Source organism: Geotrypetes seraphini, chromosome 3 (genome assembly GCF_902459505.1).
Source record: "Geotrypetes seraphini chromosome 3, aGeoSer1.1, whole genome shotgun sequence".
Classification (NCBI taxonomy): domain Eukaryota; kingdom Metazoa; phylum Chordata; class Amphibia; order Gymnophiona; family Dermophiidae; genus Geotrypetes; species Geotrypetes seraphini.
Genome location: NC_047086.1, coordinates 194,339,415 through 194,358,977, shown reverse-complemented (window position 1 = coordinate 194,358,977; position 19,563 = coordinate 194,339,415). Strand labels below are relative to the sequence as shown.

Sequence of the window (19,563 nt, the reverse complement as noted above, 5' to 3'; positions counted from 1 at the left end):
TTGGGCAATTTTAAATACTGTCTTAAATATTTACAGAGTAACCACTCTAGCAGTTTGATTTCATCATTTTTAGATAAGGCTTTACTTATTTAGTTATCACTGAAGGTCTATAGAGCTTTGTGCATTCCTGGTTCCAACATTACATTATATTACGACCCTCTGGAGGTAGCGCTGACATTCATCCTACCCTCTGTGCATAAAGATTGCCCACTCATGGACTAGATCTTGGATTAAGGTTTGGGTAGATATGTAATGAGGGCATATTACAGACCACAGCATGCAATAAAGATGTGTCATAGACCGTAACATGCATGACCGTAACATGCATGAATGTATCAAAGCCTACGGCATATGATGAAGATACATTGCAGAATCTAGCATGATGTGAGGGTGTACCACAGACTACAGTATGCAGTGAGTACCTACGTTTCTGTTTATTATAAAACTTTAAATACATGTTGCATAGCCTAGTATGCAGTATGATTGTATTACAGACCTCAGCATGCAGTGATGATATATCATGTACTTTCTTATTCAGTAAGGGTACATTACAGATGTAGCATGCAGTGAATACTTTATTGCGTGCTTGTATTGCAGACATCCGGCATGCAGTGATGATATATTGTGGACTTTCTTAATCAGGGCTACAGATGTAGCATGCAGAGATTGTGTATTCTAGAGTACAGCGGGCCATTAATCTTCATTGTAGACCTTAATATGCAGCGAGGGTATATTACAAACCTAAGCGTACAATGATGGCAGTGAGGATATATTATGAATATAGCAAGTAGCGGTTGTGCATTATAGAGTGCAGCATGCATTAAGGATGTAGTATTTTTATTTATTTGTTTTATATCCCGTCTTCCTCAGAGAGCTCAGAACGGGTTACGAGGTAACATGCATAATAATTAGACAAAAACAAGTAGGCCCTCTTTTACTAAGGTGCGCTAAGCGTTTTAGCGTGCGTTTAGTGCATACTAAATCAACACATGCGCTAACCACTATCGCGTTTAGTGTGTGATTAGCACGTGCTAATATTTATCGTGCGCTAAAACGCATAGCACACCTTAGTAAAAGAGGTGGTTAGACAATACGGGTTATTGAGAGAAATTTGGGCCATAGCATACAATGTAGGTTTGCAATAACACCCCCCCCAGTTAGCAATGAGGCATATGGTAGATTGCATTGAAGGTGTATTGCAAAGCATAGTATATGATGGTGCTAGCTATCTATCATAATCCAAGAAAAGAGACCAAGTCTTAGAAATTGAGTTATTCAGCTGGCTAAGTAATCAAGAAGATGCTGATTCAAATGCAACAATCCACATCTTTCTATCATTTCATTTGCCAGAGATAATAATAATTTAATAATAATTTATTTTTGTATACTGCTATACCAGAAAAGGTTCAAAGCGGTTCACAACAAGATAAAATACATACAATCAATAAAATTGAAATGACATAATAAAAACAATCATGTTATGTGTGTACTGGTTTGCTCAATAAAGAAATATTATATATATATATATATATAAAAAAAAAAATTGGAATACATCAATTAAGAATCAGTTAAAATTGAAATGCATCAGTTAAGAAACAAAAGTGAGTTAAACAATTGTAGTACTAGGATATAGACATGTCAAACAGACGGGTCTTTAATGTTTTCCTAAAATCAAACTAGGAAGTGGCCTCTAATATAGGTTTTCCTAGCCACATATTCAGTTTAGCAGCCTGAAAAGAAAAAATTCTGTCAAAAAACTTTTTATATTGTCAGGATTTTAAAGGTGGATAGTTGAATAGATTTATTCTACGTGTACTCTTGTTGAGATAATTCAAAGTGAAGTGGGAAGCAAGATAGTCTGGTAACATCCCAAAAACTGCTTTGTAACAAATACAGGAAAACTTAAACAGAACTCTGGACTCTACCGGCAACCAGTGAAGTTTTTGATAGAAGGAAGATAGAAGGGAGCACTGTTCAATAGATTTATCTCCTAATAAGTTACCATTTCTTTTTTTTTTTTTTTTTTGTTCAATGATTTTTATTGAATATTTCAAGAAATATACAGAAAGCAGTTTAAACACATAAAATCTGACTAAGAACCAGTGGCATAAAATAAGACCATGTCTATAGTCATTAACATATAACCAGATTATTAAAAAAGTTCAAGGTATGTGCAACTGCTAGTAGAAGATATATGAAAAGCAGAAAAGCAAGGAGAGTAAATAAGAGAAAGGGAGATAGAGGGAGGGACAGAGAGAAAGCAAGAGATAGATAAGTAGAAAGAAAGAAAGAAAGAAAGAAAGGCAGAAGTGTCTATGGAGTAGAATGAACATATGAATCTAAGAATGACCAAGGTGATTTTTTCCGCACCATGTTCGTGGAGAATCGAGAGATCATGTTTTTCTCATATGCATAAGATTCAAATTTGTGATACATGCTTAGGGAATTCCACCAAAAGGTGTAGTCAAGTAGTGAGGGTGATTTCCAATTTTTAAGAATATGCATAAGGGCTGTTACAAACATGGCATCAATTAGTTTAGGCGGACAGTTTGTTTGTGCAAAACAAGGATGCTGAGAACGAAGAATTACAATGTCCAAGGAAATCTCTTCTGAACATTTAGTTATAGATTTTATAGTGTCCCAAATATGAATCCAGAAGGAGTGAACCATAGTGCATTGAAAGAGCATATGATCAAGAGTCCCAGACTCTGTTAAACAGTTCCAGCAAGTAGAGTCTTGTTTTAGCTTCGCTTTCCACATGCGAAATGGGGTCCATACTGCATTCCACATAACGAAGAACATTGATTGAGAGACTCTGGAAGATAAAAGAGGACGATTTGTGGAAGACCAGAAAAGTTCCCAGTCTATGTCAGTTAGCGCAGTCTGTAGACTCGAGTCCCAATGGTTCATTGACTGAGGTGAAAAGGTGAAAAAATGGTCCCTTAAAATACCATAGAAAAGAGATACCGCTCTACCCTTCATTAAGGCCAGAGTAGACCAATGACGAACAGTGTGAATAGAGGTCATAAAGTCAAGACGCATATGTATTTTAGACAGTATTCTGGTAAGTACAAGCCATTGGGGATATATAGAGGGTGGAAGTGAATATGCAGAACAAAAAATGTCAAAAGGAACAAATGAGGTAGAGGAGACCAATTGATGAGCAAACTCGACCCCCGCCCGCTGCCACCTCTTCCATGAGAGGGATCTGCCTTTATTTTGAATTTTAGAGTTATTCCAAAGGGACATGAATGGGCTTTCACTAATAGAAATCTCAGCCGTTGCATCTAGAAGATGAAAAGCGTGCTGCGTTGCACTCAGCAAAGAATACTTTCTCAAGTGTCTAGGTATTGACACCGTGAGGAAGCAGGAGACGTGCAATGGTGCACATAAAAAGCGTTCCATTTCGAACCATGTTGGTTGATCCTGAGGATTAGAATCAACTATCCAATGAGCTCCATATTTAGCTAGAGATGCGATATAATAGTGATAAAAATCTGGTAGGTTTAATCCACCATTAATTTTAGAAGCCTTCAGTTTGGCGAGAGCAATACGGGGTTTTTTCTTGTTCCAGATAAATTCAGAGAGTTTCATATTAAGCCAGCGAAAAAATGTTTTCTGGCATAAGAGAGGAAGCATGGAGAGGGTATAATTAATTTGCGGGGCTAGAGTCATTTTAATGGAAGCTATTCTACCCCACCACGACAAATAAAGTGGTGACCAACGTGTTGTAGTGTTTGAGACTAATGTTTTGATTTTGGAAATGTTAAGGTCCTGGGCATGTGTTGGGTCTTTATGAATTAGGACCCCCAAATATTTCACAGCTTTCTGTGACCATGAAAAAGGAAATTGAGCTAGATCTGAGGAGGAAATATGGTCATTAAGAGGAAAGATCTCTGATTTCTCCCAATTAACAGAATATCCAGATAGTTGAGAATATTGAGAGATAGTGTTAATAAGATGGGGCAAAGAAACAAGAGGATCTCTAAGAAATAGAAGGACATCATCAGCATAGGCTGCTAATTTAATGTCTCGATTGGACGTGGGGATACCTTTAATTAGGGGACATTGCCAAATAGCTGATAGGAGAGGTTCTAACGCTAAGTCGAATAATAGTGGTGATAGGGGACAGCCCTGACGGGTGCCTCTATGAAGGGGGAATTTGTTGGAGAGAGAATTGTTAATCAAAATACGGGCTGTGGGTTGTCTATACAATGTTTCTATCCAATCTGTGAAGAAGGGACCAAAATTGTACCATTTCAGTACTCGGAATAGGAATGGCCATTCCACACGGTCGAAGGCTTTTTCAGCATCAATGGCCAGACCAATCACAGGATCTGACAGTGTTTTGGCGTGGGCATTGATGTGGTGAAATAAGCGTAAATTATCTCCAATGTATCTTTGTTTGATGAAACCTGTTTGATCTTTATGTATAAGGGTTGGGATCACTGTGGTGAGTCTTAATGCTAATAATTTTGCCATAATTTTATAGTCCAGATTAAGGAGAGAGATAGGATGAAAATTTTTAACCAAGGTAGCATCTCGGTCTGGTTTAGGAATAACTACAATAGTGGCCTCAGCAAAATTGAACTGTTTATCCGGAGTGGAGTGAAGAAAATCATAATACGTGAGAAGATGAGGCGCCAAGAGAGTACGGAAACTCTTGAAGAACTCATTAGTGAAGCCATCTGGACCTGGGGCTTTCCCAGTGGGTAAAGAGGATATAGCAGTTTCAATTTCAGACGTGGTGATGGGAGCGTCCAGCTTTGCTTTAATGGATTCCGATATAGTTGGATGGGTTAAGGAGGTAAGAAAAGAATCCATGTCTGATTCAGGGGCAGAAAGTTCAGATTGGTATAAAGCAGTATAAAATTTTTCAAATTGGGAAGAAATCAGAGGTCTGGTTGTAGCTAATCGTCCTGATGGGTCTTGAATAGCTGAGATGTGCAGACGTTTTGATTTAGTTTTAAGATATCTGGCTAAAGGGCGACCCATAAGGTTGTCTCCCATATAGTGACCGGAAGAGGAGATAAAAATGTCACGCCGGGCCGTATGGGAGATCATAGTATTATATTCATATTTAAGATTTTGAATGCGTTGGAATATGGAGGGATCATGCAAATGAGTGGACATATGTTGCAGTTCTAAGTTTTTAATAGAAGTTTCTAATTCTTTTTCTTTTTGTATGGATTGTTTCTTTTTCCAGGAGGCGAGTTTAATCAGTTCGCCTCTGAGAGAAACTTTTTAAGCTTCCCAAACAATAGCGGGGCAGGTTTCTGAATCTTTAGTGTTAATTTCAAAAAATTCCGTGGTAAAAGATTTGATTTTTTCCACTATTGCATCATCTAAAAGCAAGGCATTATTAAGTCGCCAGGAGGGAGATTCTTTTCGTGGTGCAGAGACGGTTAAGTGTAAGGAAATGGCTGCATGGTCTGTGAGAGATATTGGATGTATGATAGTGTTTGCTACATCTTGAATAAGCGAGGGGGAGAGGAGAAAGAAATCGATTCTTGAATAAGTGTTGTGTGGTGGTGAAAAATGAGAGTACTCTCTACCTTTCGGGTGTAATAAACGCCACGGATCTACTAGGGAGAAGGCTTCCATTAAAGCATGTAAAGCTGAAATAGATCTGGACTTTGAGGGTTTGCAGGAGGATGACCGATCTATATAGATATCTTGAATTTGGTTGAAGTCACCTCCTACTATCAGAGAGCAAGAATCATATTCAACTAACGCCAGCTGAAGATCTTTGAAAAAATCTGGGTGATCTAAAACAGGAGCGTAAATATTGAGGAGTACAAAATCTACTGAGTGCAACGCAGCGTGTACCAGACACCATCTACCATCAGAGTCTGTTTTAACAGAGTGAATAACTGGAGATAATTTGTCATTAAGAAGTATTGATGTCCCATTTTTCTTCCTCTGAGTTGTGGAGGAATATAAATGAGTGGAATATCCCTTCAATTTAAATTTTGAGGCGGCAGCAGGCGGGAGGTGGGTCTCCTGTAAATAAATCACATCAGGATGTTTATTGAATACGTAGTTAGCTATCTTTTTCCTCTTAATGGGGTGATTCAAACCGTTCACATTAAAAAAAAAGACATGTAAATCAGCCATATTTTGTCACAAGCAGTATCAAGACATAGTAAATATCACCTTTTTGGGAAAAGGATAAATAATATAACCATAATATCAGGTAGACACTCCTGCCAGAGAGAATAAGTAAAGAGAGAATAGGAGTAAGAATAAGAGCAAGAAAACTAGCAATGAAAGCATGAAGCAAGGTCAGAAAAGAGAAAGACCATACTATCATGCATAAGATGAAACATTTTAAGGGTGCTCCTGTGAGCACGGAGAAAAAACACATACGGAACAACTTGCAAAGCTCCACACCCACTCAATTTTGAGAAACCTGAGAGTGGTGTGCTTATCCACATTAACAATAATTAACAGTGAATTGTACAATTGAGCATATGCGATTTATAACATCAGAGACAGAAGTAAACAAATAAATCCGCAGCCCAACATTTTAATTCATTTTCAAGGATTCCAGAAATGTTGCCAGTTCCTCAGGATCAGTATAGGAGGTCGTGTAGTTATTGTAAGTTACTTTCATCCTAGCAGGGTACATCAGACCATATTTAGCTCCAATGTCTTTAAGCTCCTGCCGGTGGGAAAGAAATGCTTTTCTCTTCAAAGCTGTGGTTTTTGCAAGATCAGGCACAATGAAAAACTTCCTACCTTGATGCAAGAGCTGAGATTTAGATTTTGCTGCTGTGAGAATTTGCAGCGCGTGCTAAAATCTGAGCAACTTAGCCACTATGGGTCTGGGAGAAGTGGCATGTGGAGAGAGGTGAGATGGCACGCGGTGAGCACGCTCTATTTCTAGAGGAGGTGAAAAGACAAGCCCCAGAGCAGCAGGCAGGAAGGTAGAGAGAAAGGAAGCCATATCAGAGCCCTCCGAAGATTCAGGTAGCCCAATAATTCTTACATTAGATCTTCTACTGCGATTAGAGAGATCTTCATAGTCTCTCTGCAAGGTAGTAATCAGTTTGTCATGTTTGGCTACCGTTGCTTGCAGGGGTGAAATGGCAGTCGTTTTTTCTTCCAGTGCATCCAATCTGTGACGAGCATCCACAAATTGTGAATTAAGTGCTTCTATTTCTCCCCTTAACAGTTTAGTTTCTTCAACCTGCTCCTGTATTATGCCCCTGATCGATCTTACTTCCTTCAGGAGCAGGTCTAGTGAGGCCTCGTCGGGTTTTGGCGCCATTTTCTCCGGCGTGCTGGGATCGGGTTTCAGCCGTTTCCCTCCGAGGGGCGCGGGTGAAGCGGTGTCGTTTTTCGCCGGTTTCGGAGGCGACATAGGGGATCCTGGCAACCAGATTGCGGCGAGAATTGCAAAATTTCGCGAAGAAAAGCACTTTTTAATCGTTGTTTGAGTGTGGGTGAGGAGGAGCAGCTATGCCATACGTGTTAGCTCCGCGGAAGTCAGGCCATGCCCCCAAGTTACCATTTCTAAAACGATTAACACCATGCTGATAACTTGAGAAATGTGTGTATTTTACTAATTGTATTCTGTAATTCGCTGACAGTACTGTGACATCTTCGCTATTTGTATTCTGTAATTTGCTGATTGTCCAGCTCTCTTCACTGTAAACTGCCTAGAAGTCGTAAAATTGTGGTGGTATAGAAAAAATAAAGTTATTATTATTAATATACTCCCTTTCAATTAACAAACTGTTGTATCTAATAACTAGAACTGACATTGTTGCCTCATTTCTCAAGTAAGCGTGCACTAAGTCTTGGTACCTTTTCATAGATTGCGACACACATCTATCTATCTATCTATCTATCTATCTATCTATCTATCATCTATCATTTATCTATCATCTATCTATCATCTATCTTCTATCTATCTTCTATCTTCTATCTATCTTCTATCTATCGGAAATAGCAGTGAGGAATATTCCTAACTGTAACCGGTAGTGGGATCACATGTAAGGATACATCTTCTCTGTGGTTAATGTTCACTGATTTTAGTTACATTTTTTCAGGGAGTATAATTTGTTTCTACTACTTTTGTTTCTCAGGGTCCAAATGGTGTTACTGGTCCTAAGGGAGCCCGAGGAGCTCAGGGCCCTGCTGTGAGTATCAGCATGAGGTTAACTATGAAAAGTTATCTGTATAATTTCTACTTAGGCTCACACTTTATAGCTTGTGTCGTGATCCTTAAATCTCACTTCCCTAGTCCATGTGCCCCTTCTCTGTTTTGCTGACATTGCATGTGCACCAGGAGGAATGCCAGGCACTTTGGCATAAAGGTCAAGAAAAATAATGAATTCCAAATCCAATTTTGCCGTCTGAAAGCGGGATAATTCTGTTCCAATTATGGCCCCTATAATCTAATGCTTGGCATGTGATAATGATGTTATTGTGTATTATCTGGCACAAAGCCCATTTTATTCAATGTGCTTTGCAGCAGATAATGAATGGCAATAAGCATTAGAAACAGAACATAAGAATAGTCATACTGGGTTAGACCAGTGGTCCATCTAGCCCACCAGTATCCTGTTTCCACAGTGTCCAATGTACCTGGCAGAAACCCAAATAGTAGCAACAGTCCATGCTATGAGGTCTAAGTAAATCTATCATCCAGAATCAAGACAGCATATAATCTGATAAGTAAGTGTTATCATGCCTGATTGTTTTATCCTTTGGCTTCTGTGGGCTCTGCCAGTACCCAGGTATTTTGTTGGTCTTCCCTTACACAATGTCACACTTGTGTGTCAAACTACAGAAATTACTCTGGTGACCCAAGGCTGGTCTGGTGGAACAGACTGCGGTTTATCCCAGCAACAGTCAATATCCAGTCCTCATACATCTCAACCCTGTCTGGTTTTCCGGATAGTTCTAGCCAATATGAATGAAATAGATTTCCACAAAAATAAGCCTCTTGCACACCCAGGTGCAAGAAAAAGCGGAGTAGATGAACTGGATGCTACCAGGTTTATTATAAACATCAAATCATAAAATTGATAAAATAATATAAACAAATACAATAAATGATATTCAATAGTTTCTGGTTAGTGCTAGTCCATAAGGTAAAAATGCCTATAATTAGCCAAAACTGGTCTTGGGGTGCAATATAGTCAGTTTTGCACCAGCAGATAAAATCAAAAGGTCCCAAATTGGTGCTAGTCAGTAAGGCCTGTATGAGCCAAAATTGTCCTGAGGTACAGAAAACCAAATGCTGGAATGCTAAGTGGCAGTGTTTTGAACTGAGATGTAGGTAGAGATAGATTTCCACACAATTTGATCCAGCATGCATTCAAAACAAATATATTAAGGATATCCTAAATGAATATTAATGCCCACAGGGATTGGGGATTGCCTGCTTCAGGCTAGACTTTTTATTGTTACAGCGCCAGAACATTTCAGAAGTGTCTGGTCAGAGACCAACAATACTACTACGATTTATAATTTCTATAGCGCTGCCAGGTGTATATTAAACATGTAAGAGGCAATCCCTGCTTGATAAAGCTTACAATCTAATCAAAACAAGCAACACAAATATGGGTTAGGGTATTTCTCACAAAAGGAATGATGAAACAGACATTGTTAAGAGTTAGGAGTTAAAAGTGGCCTCAAAAAAGTGGGTTTCTAGCCTAGATATGAACACTGCCAGTGGCGGTTGAGTGCGGGGTGTCAGCAGGAGGGGGACTTTTTTTCCCCCTGCTGACCGATCAGCTGAGCCAGCAGGAATCCCTAAGGTTGTTGATCTGAAGCTTCAGGGCTTCCCCTGCCGCACAGCTGTTTGGTTCTTCCCCTGCCAGCCCAGCTGATAGTGGCTGAATCAGCAGGGGAAGCTGAACAGCTGAGTGGCAAGTGAAGCAACCAAAGCTGGCAGTGGCTTTGCGGAGTCCTGCAGCTCAGTTGATTGGGGCAGGCAGAGCAGCTTGACATGAAAGAGGAATTGTGCCTAGCTAATGCTCTGCTGAGCAAGTGTCAGGCACAGTTCCTCCCCCCCCTTTTACCAGCAATTCTCTGCACAATTTGCATGCATATAGTTTGCATGTTATTATGCTGAGCATTGCCTACAAAAAAAAAAAAAATTGCTCCCACCATGATACTTTTTATCATGGTTTTGGAGCTTTGTGCATCCTTCCTAGAGTCTGGAGCTGGCGGTAGAGGAGAAGGGTACAGATGAAAGACACTTATGGAGTTCCCGGGGAGAAGTATGGGGAGAGAGAAGAGAGGAGAGATTCTGAGGATCTGCAGAGTGAATACATTTGTAAGTTAATAAGAGCCGTTTGAACTGTCAATAAGAGGAGTTTGATAGTCAGTTGACCTAGTGCAGATGAAGTGAACTGACAGTTTTATCCCATTAATTTCAGATGGTAATTTAGCTTGAATCCATGCAAGCTGAACATGTGGTGTAAAACTAACCAGACCAATGGGTGGGAATAACTGTAAATCTACTATTTGGGTGTCCTGGATAACTCTGACTGGCCAGCACAAAATATAACAGCTGTCATTCCAAAGTGAAACTATGCTCCAAGATTTCCCCCACTCCACCTCCCAGCACGATTTTCTTTATGCCAAGCAACAATTTGCCTGGAAAAAAATCTACCTGATAAGGAGGGTGGGATAGAAGAAGACAAATTTTAAATAAGTGGTGTTTGGCTTACTTCAAAAGTTAATTGGACAAACCCTTCATATGGACATCTGAAATTTCACTAGTTGCAAAAGAGGAGATTAAAATTTAAGAATGAGAGAACTATTATCAAGTGAATTAATAAATGCTGTCATTTACAGTTTCTTGAAATTCTCTTGTTTCTTATTCTCACACAGGGAGCTACTGGATTCCCTGGTGCTGCAGGAAGAGTCGGTCCACCAGGTCCTAATGTAAGTTTGAGTTTTCAATCTCTTGTTGAGCCTCATGGTACAATCAATAGGTTCGTGTGGGGTGGAGTAGGGGTAGAGATGACTGGGGAAGGCAAAGGCAAACACCCTGATAATAATTTGCTAAGAAATGATTACACAAGTGGCATTCTCCATAAAGTGGTTCATGACTTGATACTTGTATACAGAGGACTACCTTTTCCTTTTTATTATCTTAAGGGTATGAATAGAGTAATGGAGTCCAATTCTGTCAATGAAATGTGAACTTGTAGGTCAGTAATGCTGAACTCTAAGCTTAGATGTTCAAATTTTATGAGATGTATTTTCTTATGTTGGATCCAAGAGTCAGGTTAATTTGCATAGGATTGGCTAGTCTGGAAATCAGACCTGTTGATACATTTGAGGACTGGAATTTATCGTTACTGTTCTAGAACAAGGAGGTCATGACATGGAAGTATAAGGGAATAAACTTTGGAGGAACATAAGAAAATATTTCTTCATAGATAGGGTTTGGATGTACGGAATGGCCTTCTAGGAGAGATAGTGGAGGCAAAATCAAGAGGACTATGGTCATCGCAGATGATATGCCACGTTGCCAACCTTCCTCTATGTCAAATATTACTCTGTAAATAATAAAAACTGTACTCTAGTGAAATTTCAAATAGAAAACAAGGAATTGGTTCATTATCCATAATTCATAGTGTTAGGTTACCAACGTAGACAACAGTTTTCTGTAGAATGCCCTGGTATGGAAGTTAGATGATAAAGACTGGCTTAATAGCTCAAAACAAGATGGAGGCAATTGGCAAATCTGTTAGTGGTGGTTTAAGTGTGGAATGAAATCGAAAATCACACAGGGACTGATGTTCAAAAGCACTTATATGGTCAGTATAAATACTCCTGATTAGATTTCCTAAGCTTAAAATGGATACATCTGCAAATTGGTATTTGTATGTATACAAGTGTCTAGAAGGCCCTTGCTAGGAGCTTCCCATGCAAAGGAAAGCAGATGGCAACTTTCCTTTAAAGAATATTTTTGTAACTGGATATATGCACTTAGATGTGAGTACATCTTCCAGACATATTACATTACATTATGTGGGGTAATTTATAGGAGTTGATAGTCAAAGTGATTTAAATGACCATCACCAGTTCCTAAACAAAGAAAATACAAGTGGGAAACTAGTGATGCTTTATTAAAAGCAGAGATTCAATTCTGTAAATGAAAAAAAAAAAAAGCCTCAACGCTGCAGGCATTTTGGTACAGAAAACTTTACCTGCTTCAGGAGTCTCTGACTACTCTGCAGGAGATTTTTCAATAAACCAATGTGGGAACATCGTGTTGCTTTGTATGCTTCCATAAACAGCTCCTGACCATTTAAACAGCTTGTCTGAGGCTAACCAGGGATATTTTCTGGCACTTAACCAGATGTATACCGGGTTAGCACCTAAGCCTTAACTGGCTGTTGTATGGATGATCCAAGGATAGAATCAGCACCTATGCGGTTGAGTTCCAAATTTAGCACTTAACTACATAAAGAAACTGCATAAATAGGATCTCATAAAACACAGTCCTTTCTTCTGAATTCGCCTTAACCAGTTAAATACTGATGTTTTATCTGGCCTGTCACCTACCGGGGTCTTGGTACGGTTAAGACGACCCCTGATAGGGGGTAGTACACTCTTGACGCGGCTCCCAAAGGGGGAGACCTCACTGGTGTCTCACTATCCGGGCATTGCCCCCAAAATAAAGCACCGTGAGTCAAGTTGAACCAAACATAATGTGTAAAGTTTAATTAGTCACTTAACACACCAACTAGAAATCATATAAGCAGTTATTACAGTTCACGTTTCCTGGCTTCTCCAAAACAGGGCAAAGAAAGAAAAACAAAAAAAATAAATAAATTTGAAATCCTTTTAACTTTCACCCGGTCCGGTGAAAGCACAGCAAGCTTTCTGTCAAGTATAATTCCAGTCCAGGTCTTAGTGCTTTCTCTACTTTGCCCCACAGTCACTTAAAAAAACACAGCACAAGTAGTCTCTCTTAAGAAATTATCAAGCCGTGAGCTTGAGTCCTGGGCTTACCAATCAACGCAGTCCCGTTTCTTCACCAGGTATTTGCATTTGGGGTTATAAAGTAAACTTTAAGCAGGAACCAAAAGACAAAACTAAAACCTTACTGCAGGCTCTTAAAGTGTCAGCCCTAATTAGCTCACAGTCCTGTAGTTCCCCTTGAGCTTCTGCACAGCTGCAGTGTAGCAAAACAATCAAGCTGGTGCAGCCCTGCTCTAGGCTTGTTTATACCTCACAAACAATCAAAATTTAGTTCTTCTAAACTCTTCTCCATTATTATTCCTGTGCAGCTCCGTACCTGCAGTGTTTAGTGGCAAGTTGTCAAGCCCACATCCATGGCTTCTCCCATAACGGACTCCGGCATACACACTTCATCCAGGTCCATGCTTTCTGGGGTGTCCAGCTGCTCTGCTGGTTCCAGGGGTATTGAAGCCTCACACTCCATTGGCTCTGGAGTGAGGTCTGGCCTTTTCCTGGCCCGGAGAACTCTCTCTGCCAGACTCTCTTGGGCAGCCTCCTCTAATGCTCTGGAGAGCTGCTTAAAAGGCCTAGGGCCACGCCCTACACTGGGTGTCTGTGTGCCTAGCTTGTGTGTTCTTGGGCTCCCCCTCAGGCTGCAGGGCAGAATATCACTGGGAACTTGCTTAAATCTCTTAGTGCGGCTGGAGGTTTTCCTGGTCCGTGGAGTTATCCTATATTCTGGGCACTGCTCTAGGTTAGAAGGCTCAGGAAAGGCAGCTAGGCTTTCAGGATCTTCTTGCTGATCCTTTTCAGAGAGAGCCTGGTCTCGAGTAAGAGCTTGAGACCGGGGTTTTGCTCTGACATGACCATCTCGGGGAGCGGAAATGTCACACCTTGTATGCCCAGATGTTATGTTATGTGTGATCTTATATCCCATCAAATCCTCATTAATTAGAGTTCTAGGTGGGTTACAGGCAACATATTGTTACATAGAATTTTGTATAGCGTTAAATATGTTACAGAGAATTATATATGCTATAAAGAATTATACAGTATATGCTACATAAAGTCATCAAATTGTGCATATAGTCTGAGGTAATATGTCAAAAATAGCAGCAGCTGACCATTAACATTGTCTATTCAGTGCTGGTGTCCGGACATGGCCTGCATTGGACATTGGGTTATACAAGCTGGCCACAGTCAGTAAGATGCTGACTGCCGCTGGCAAAATATCTACTTCATAGATATGTGTGTAGTTAGAGAATAGGAGGGCAATTTAATATAACAGGTGCTATCATTTATGCACATGTTACAAGCGTAAATGTTTATTCAAAAACGTACTGTAAATTAGGTTTAACAGAAGGATCTCATTCATTCACATAAAAAGATACAACAGACAAAAAATATAATAACAAGACGGAGAAAAACAAACCTCATACACAGGCAGCCGGGACTACACAAGTACCCTAAGCCACAGGTATCATCACTGGTTTGAAAAAAACTCCGTACATGAATATATAAATATCTTCTCATTCATTTCAAAATTCAAGTTTATATTTCAAAAATTCATTTTGTCAAAATTCATTTTGTCATTTTGTCGTTTTGATAATTATATGGAACACAAAAACGTATATGGAACACAAAAGAAAAGACTTCTCAGGAAAAGGATCACAAAAACAGTTTTGAAATAAAGTTCAATTGCTATAGAATATACTTAAGCATACACTCAGAATATGTGTAATCCGACCAAGAGCCGAAACTCCTATAGCCGAACCCACCGTCCCATCACTGTGTATGACTATTAAGTGATAAGATAAGGTATTCTTCTGAAATATCTAACTGAATTTTTCGATGGCAGAAGAGGATATATAAATCCTACTTAGCTTGAGCATGTTACAAGGTCCCGACATGTGCCATGTTTCGTGGTCTTTTTCAAGGAACCCAGAAAGGAGAGTTGGTTAAAATTCAAATGCCAAAGAAAAGCAGGGTGATGTAGACAAATAGATAATTCATAAGTAGAAGAGACAACTTCGTGGCTTGATGCCGAAATTTCTAATGCTTTCTTATGACAAAATGAATTTTGAAATATAAACTTGAATTTTGAAATGAATGAGAAGATATTTATATATTCATGTACGGAGTTTTTTTCAAACCAGTGATGATACCTGTGGCTTAGGGTACTTGTGTAGTCCCGGCTGCCTGTGTATGAGGTTTGTTTTTCTCCATCTTGTTATTATATTTTTTGTCTGCTGTATCTTTTGATGTGAATGAATGAAATCCTTCTGTTAAACCTAATTTACAGTACATTTTTGAATAAATAAGTTTTTCAGATAATTACGACTGTATCCCTATATATATTAGATACTAGCATATACAGTACACATAGATATGCTAAAATTGTGCTTTAAGCACTGTTCGAAGTAGATCTCAGCCAGTGGCAGCTTCTTACCGACTTTTGCCAGCTTTATAACTTCATATTCAATGCCGGGCCATGTCTGGATATCAGCACTAAATATCTGGGCATACACAGCCGGATAAAACTTCAGCATTTAACTGGTTCAGGCACATGCACAAAGAAGGACTGTGTTTTGTGAGGTCCTATTTATGCAGTTACTTTATGTGGTTAAGTGCTAAATTTGGCATGTAACTGCATACGAGGGACCACTGAAAAGTTCTCAACCAAGACGAGAATGATGTGGAACCATGAAACCTACAACTTATTCCACACTTTTCTTGACAGTTTTTGTTTCATTTCATATCATTGAAACAAAAAGTTTCATGGTTCCACATCATTCTCTTCTTGGTTGGGCTGAGAACTTATCAGCATGCCCCTTGTAAGTGCTGGTTCCACCCCTGGATCCGATGACCACTGGAAACATGAAGGCATAGCTACCAGTATGACAGGTTCAGACATTATGGCCAGTCCTATTAGAACAGCAAGCAGGTCTCTGGAGTAGCCAAGTGGGTGGTGCAGTGTTTTCCAGAGATGACCCAGGCCCATATCCCACTCTAACTAGTACATTTGTGATGGAAAGTGTGAGCCCTCCAAAACTCACCTAGAACCTACTGTACCAACATATAGGCAACACTTGTAGGCATAAGGGCTATTGGGGTGGTATACAGTTAGGTACAGTAGGTTTGGTGAGGAGGTTATGGTGAGACATTTTATGTGATGTCTGTATAGCCAGTCTTCTAAAAATGCTGGCCCCTCCTATGTCCCAATGACTGTTTTTTGTGCGTTTTTCATTTGGACATTATTGGTTCATTAAATAGAGGCACTGAGAACAAATATATCTAGGAAATGGTTATTTTTAAAACAAAAAGATGTTTTTCTGTTGTGAAAATGGTCATGTTCGCTACTGGATTTTGGGATGTTTTCTGCAAAATGTCCAAATTCAGGTTTAGACGTCATATCGAAAATGCCACTCCAACATGCCATAAGGGCCAGGCTGAGGCAATCCTGGTTTTATCTTCATTGCATAAGGATTGGTGATTCCTGCTTGTCTTAGAAAAGTATTGGAACTGCAGGCCATCCTGCCCCTTATGGTATGGAGTTGTCTGGTGGCATTAGACATAATTAAAGCCTGACATCAACTGTGATTTCTGAGTGTTTTATTTTACTTCTTTCTGCATATGAGGACAGCTTGTGCTTTTTTTCTGAAAGTTTTTTTTTTTTTTTTTAATCTGATATTTTTCTTGCAGGGAAACCCTGGCTCACCTGGTCCACCTGGTGGTTCTGGCAAAGATGGTCCCAAGGGAGTTCGTGGTGATGCTGGACCTCCTGGCCGCTCTGGGGACCCTGGTCTACAGGGACCTGCAGGGCCCCCTGGTGAAAAGGGTGAACCTGGAGATGATGGTACTTCTGTGAGTATCTCCAGGAGCAAATTAACATTATATTGGACCCTAAGCAAACATACAATTTAGGGCCCTCTTACCATGGACTCCCACAACTTACCAGCATCCCCCACCTCTACATTTCACCTCTTCAGAAGCAGCAGGGAAAGTGCACAGATGTTTTCCTGCCCGACGCGATGTAGAGGAAAGTTTTTCAAAACCTGGACAAAGTGCTGGTGTTTTGAAAAGCTGTCCAGACCCCTGGACATGTCCTCAAAAGGCGGACATGTCCAGGGAAATCCGGACATCTGGTAACCCTATACCTGGCTATTCCATGCTGGGATCTACCTGGAGAGCAGCGCTTAATATCTGGGGATAAGTTGGTTCTTGGAAGTTATCCAGGTATCGACAGAATTCAGCATCAGTAATACTGATTCCCTCTAAGCTGAGCAGGAATCCTTCAGTTGCATTGCTGCCAGTGGGGAACGGTGCTCAATATTCAATCCTTTGAGATAGGCAGATTCCCTAGAATCCTGAAGAGCATGCCTGTCCATCACTATTGAAAATGTGATAGTGAAACAGCACCCCCTGCTGGCAGGACTGTAGCTGGAGGACTCCTGCTCAGCTTAGAGGGAATAGTGAACTTGGATATTTATCCAGCCCAACACTGCCCTGATACTATCCGGATAGTGCTGGAACTGTCAGGAAAGATGTTCTATTCTATTCATATACTTTACACAATCCTTCGCTTATATCAAAATTCACATATGATCGATGGTAAAAAAACAAACAAACCAACAACTTAATAACAGTAAGACTTATAATCAATAATATTAAATACTGAAGAAAAAGAAAAACAGGTTTTCAGAATCTTTTGAAAAGTGAGAAATCCTAATTGATCAGCAAATTTCCAATGGCGAAGTATTCCGCAAGAAAGGGCTCACATTTGAAAATGCCCTTTTTCTAGTGGTTGCCAAGTGAATAATCTGTAAAAAAGGATGAAAGAAGGTGTATTGAGAGGATCGTAACACCCCATCTCGATTTAATTCCTTCAGCTTCTCCCTGAGATAGCCTGGCTGTAGAAAACGAAATGCTTTGAAAGACACAAGACACAATAATTTAAATGATATCCTTTTCTGAACTGAAAGCCAATGCATATCTTTCAAATTGGGAGGAATGTGGTTTGTTTTCTTCTTGCTGCCATATTTTGGACTAACTGAAGCCTTTTTAGATTGACCTTAGGAAGACCCACGTACAATTCATTACAGTAGTCCAAACTATAGTGTTAACCAGGTAATGCCATTAAAAATTAGTGACTGGCCCCAATGAATAATGTTTATCTGGGTAGGAGCTTCTATTGTTGGATCAATGCTGCAGAATATCAGCCCTATAGGAACAGAGAAAATGGCAGCAGATAGAGTTCAGTAATGGCACTTATGTTCCTTCTATACTGAGCAAATGAGCAATAGGATGCATCGGGGAAGGGCCCAAGCCTCTGATTGGCCCAAACACCTAAGGCCTTGCCCATAGGAGGTGCCTTAAGCAATCTGGGCCAATCAGAGCCTTAGGCCCCTCCTCAGCGCATCACAGGATGCACCAGGAAGGTGAAAGCCCATCATTTTGTAAGAGGTGGGTCTGCCAGCAGGAGCGGGGTAGATGTCCCTCTGGCTGAACTTCCTGAATAGAGTATGTAGGGGCTGGGGGGTTGTTGGGGGGCACAGGGGGAGTTGTTGATTGGTTGGGCAATGACGGAAGGGAGTGGGCATCTCTCCCACTGCCAGGGGTGGGTGTCCAGAGATTGTGCGAGTGCGGTGGGAGAGAGTGGGCATCTCTCCTGATGATCTTCGATTTGGGATTTGGCAGCAAATGTGGCACAACAAGGTTAGAGAATCACTCAGTGATTATAGAGAATTGCTCGGAGTGCTCATTTTAATATTAATGACCTCGTTCTACTGCTTTTGCATGGCAGTATCAGGGACTGCTAGAAAACTCAGATGGTAAGCTGTTTTGATAATCCGCTGCTAAAATACATGCACGGTAAACCGGCTGGAACCGGTTTAGCGAGCATGTTAAAGGCACATTTTAGTTTTGAGAATCTTCCTCTTAGTTAGAATGGTTAACTCTAACTTTGTGTAAATATAGCATGCATATATAATGGTGTAATAGTGCAAATGCAAACATGATGCCCTAGCCAAGCAGCTAGGAGGCCAACAACAATCACAGTGGAATCCATCTGAATCTATATTTAAAATCCATTACAGATGTCTTTGAAAACTGCTCTGAATTGACTCCCCAGTCATAGTAGCGGTATAGAAGCTTTCAATAAAAATAAAGATAAGTGTGGAGGATATAATTTTAGAATGTCTTAAGTTGTCTGTTATTGGGAAACAGTTACTTCAGCTGTTTCTGTGTTAATGCTGAGACTCTAGCATTTCCTTTGATTGACCACTAGGCCCAATATGATATAGAGATTTGTAGAGTCTGTAACCAGAAGATTAAATATAAAGAAAAGAAGTTTAGAAGAGACAGATTTAATATTCACTTTAGGAATCTGAAAACAGATCAACATTTCCAATAGGTCCTTGAATTTCTTTGATACAGTTATATTCATATTAAAAACTCTGGCTTTCAGGCCACAGCCCAAACCTGTTTGTTTATATTCTGTCTTTTTGCATCCTCCAGGGTCCCGATGGACCTCCGGGTCCTCAAGGTTTGGCAGGCCAGCGTGGTATTGTGGGTCTGCCAGGGCAACGTGGTGAGAGAGGCTTCCCTGGTCTTCCTGGCCCATCT

At 40.1% G+C, this 19,563-nt stretch overlaps 1 protein-coding gene across 4 annotated transcripts in view; it reads left to right on the top strand.

Annotated features, from left to right (window-relative positions):
- Positions 1 to 19,563, top strand: part of COL2A1 (collagen type II alpha 1 chain) — a 226,507-nt gene that overhangs the window by 158,738 nt on the left and 48,206 nt on the right. For all 4 annotated transcript variants that reach the window (XM_033938906.1, XM_033938909.1, XM_033938908.1 and 1 more), the window contains 4 exons: positions 8,094 to 8,147; positions 10,855 to 10,908; positions 16,642 to 16,803; positions 19,456 to 19,563. In XM_033938906.1, coding sequence (XP_033794797.1) covers positions 8,094 to 8,147; positions 10,855 to 10,908; positions 16,642 to 16,803; positions 19,456 to 19,563 — 378 coding nt within the window. The remainder of the gene's footprint in view (positions 1 to 8,093; positions 8,148 to 10,854; positions 10,909 to 16,641; positions 16,804 to 19,455) is intronic.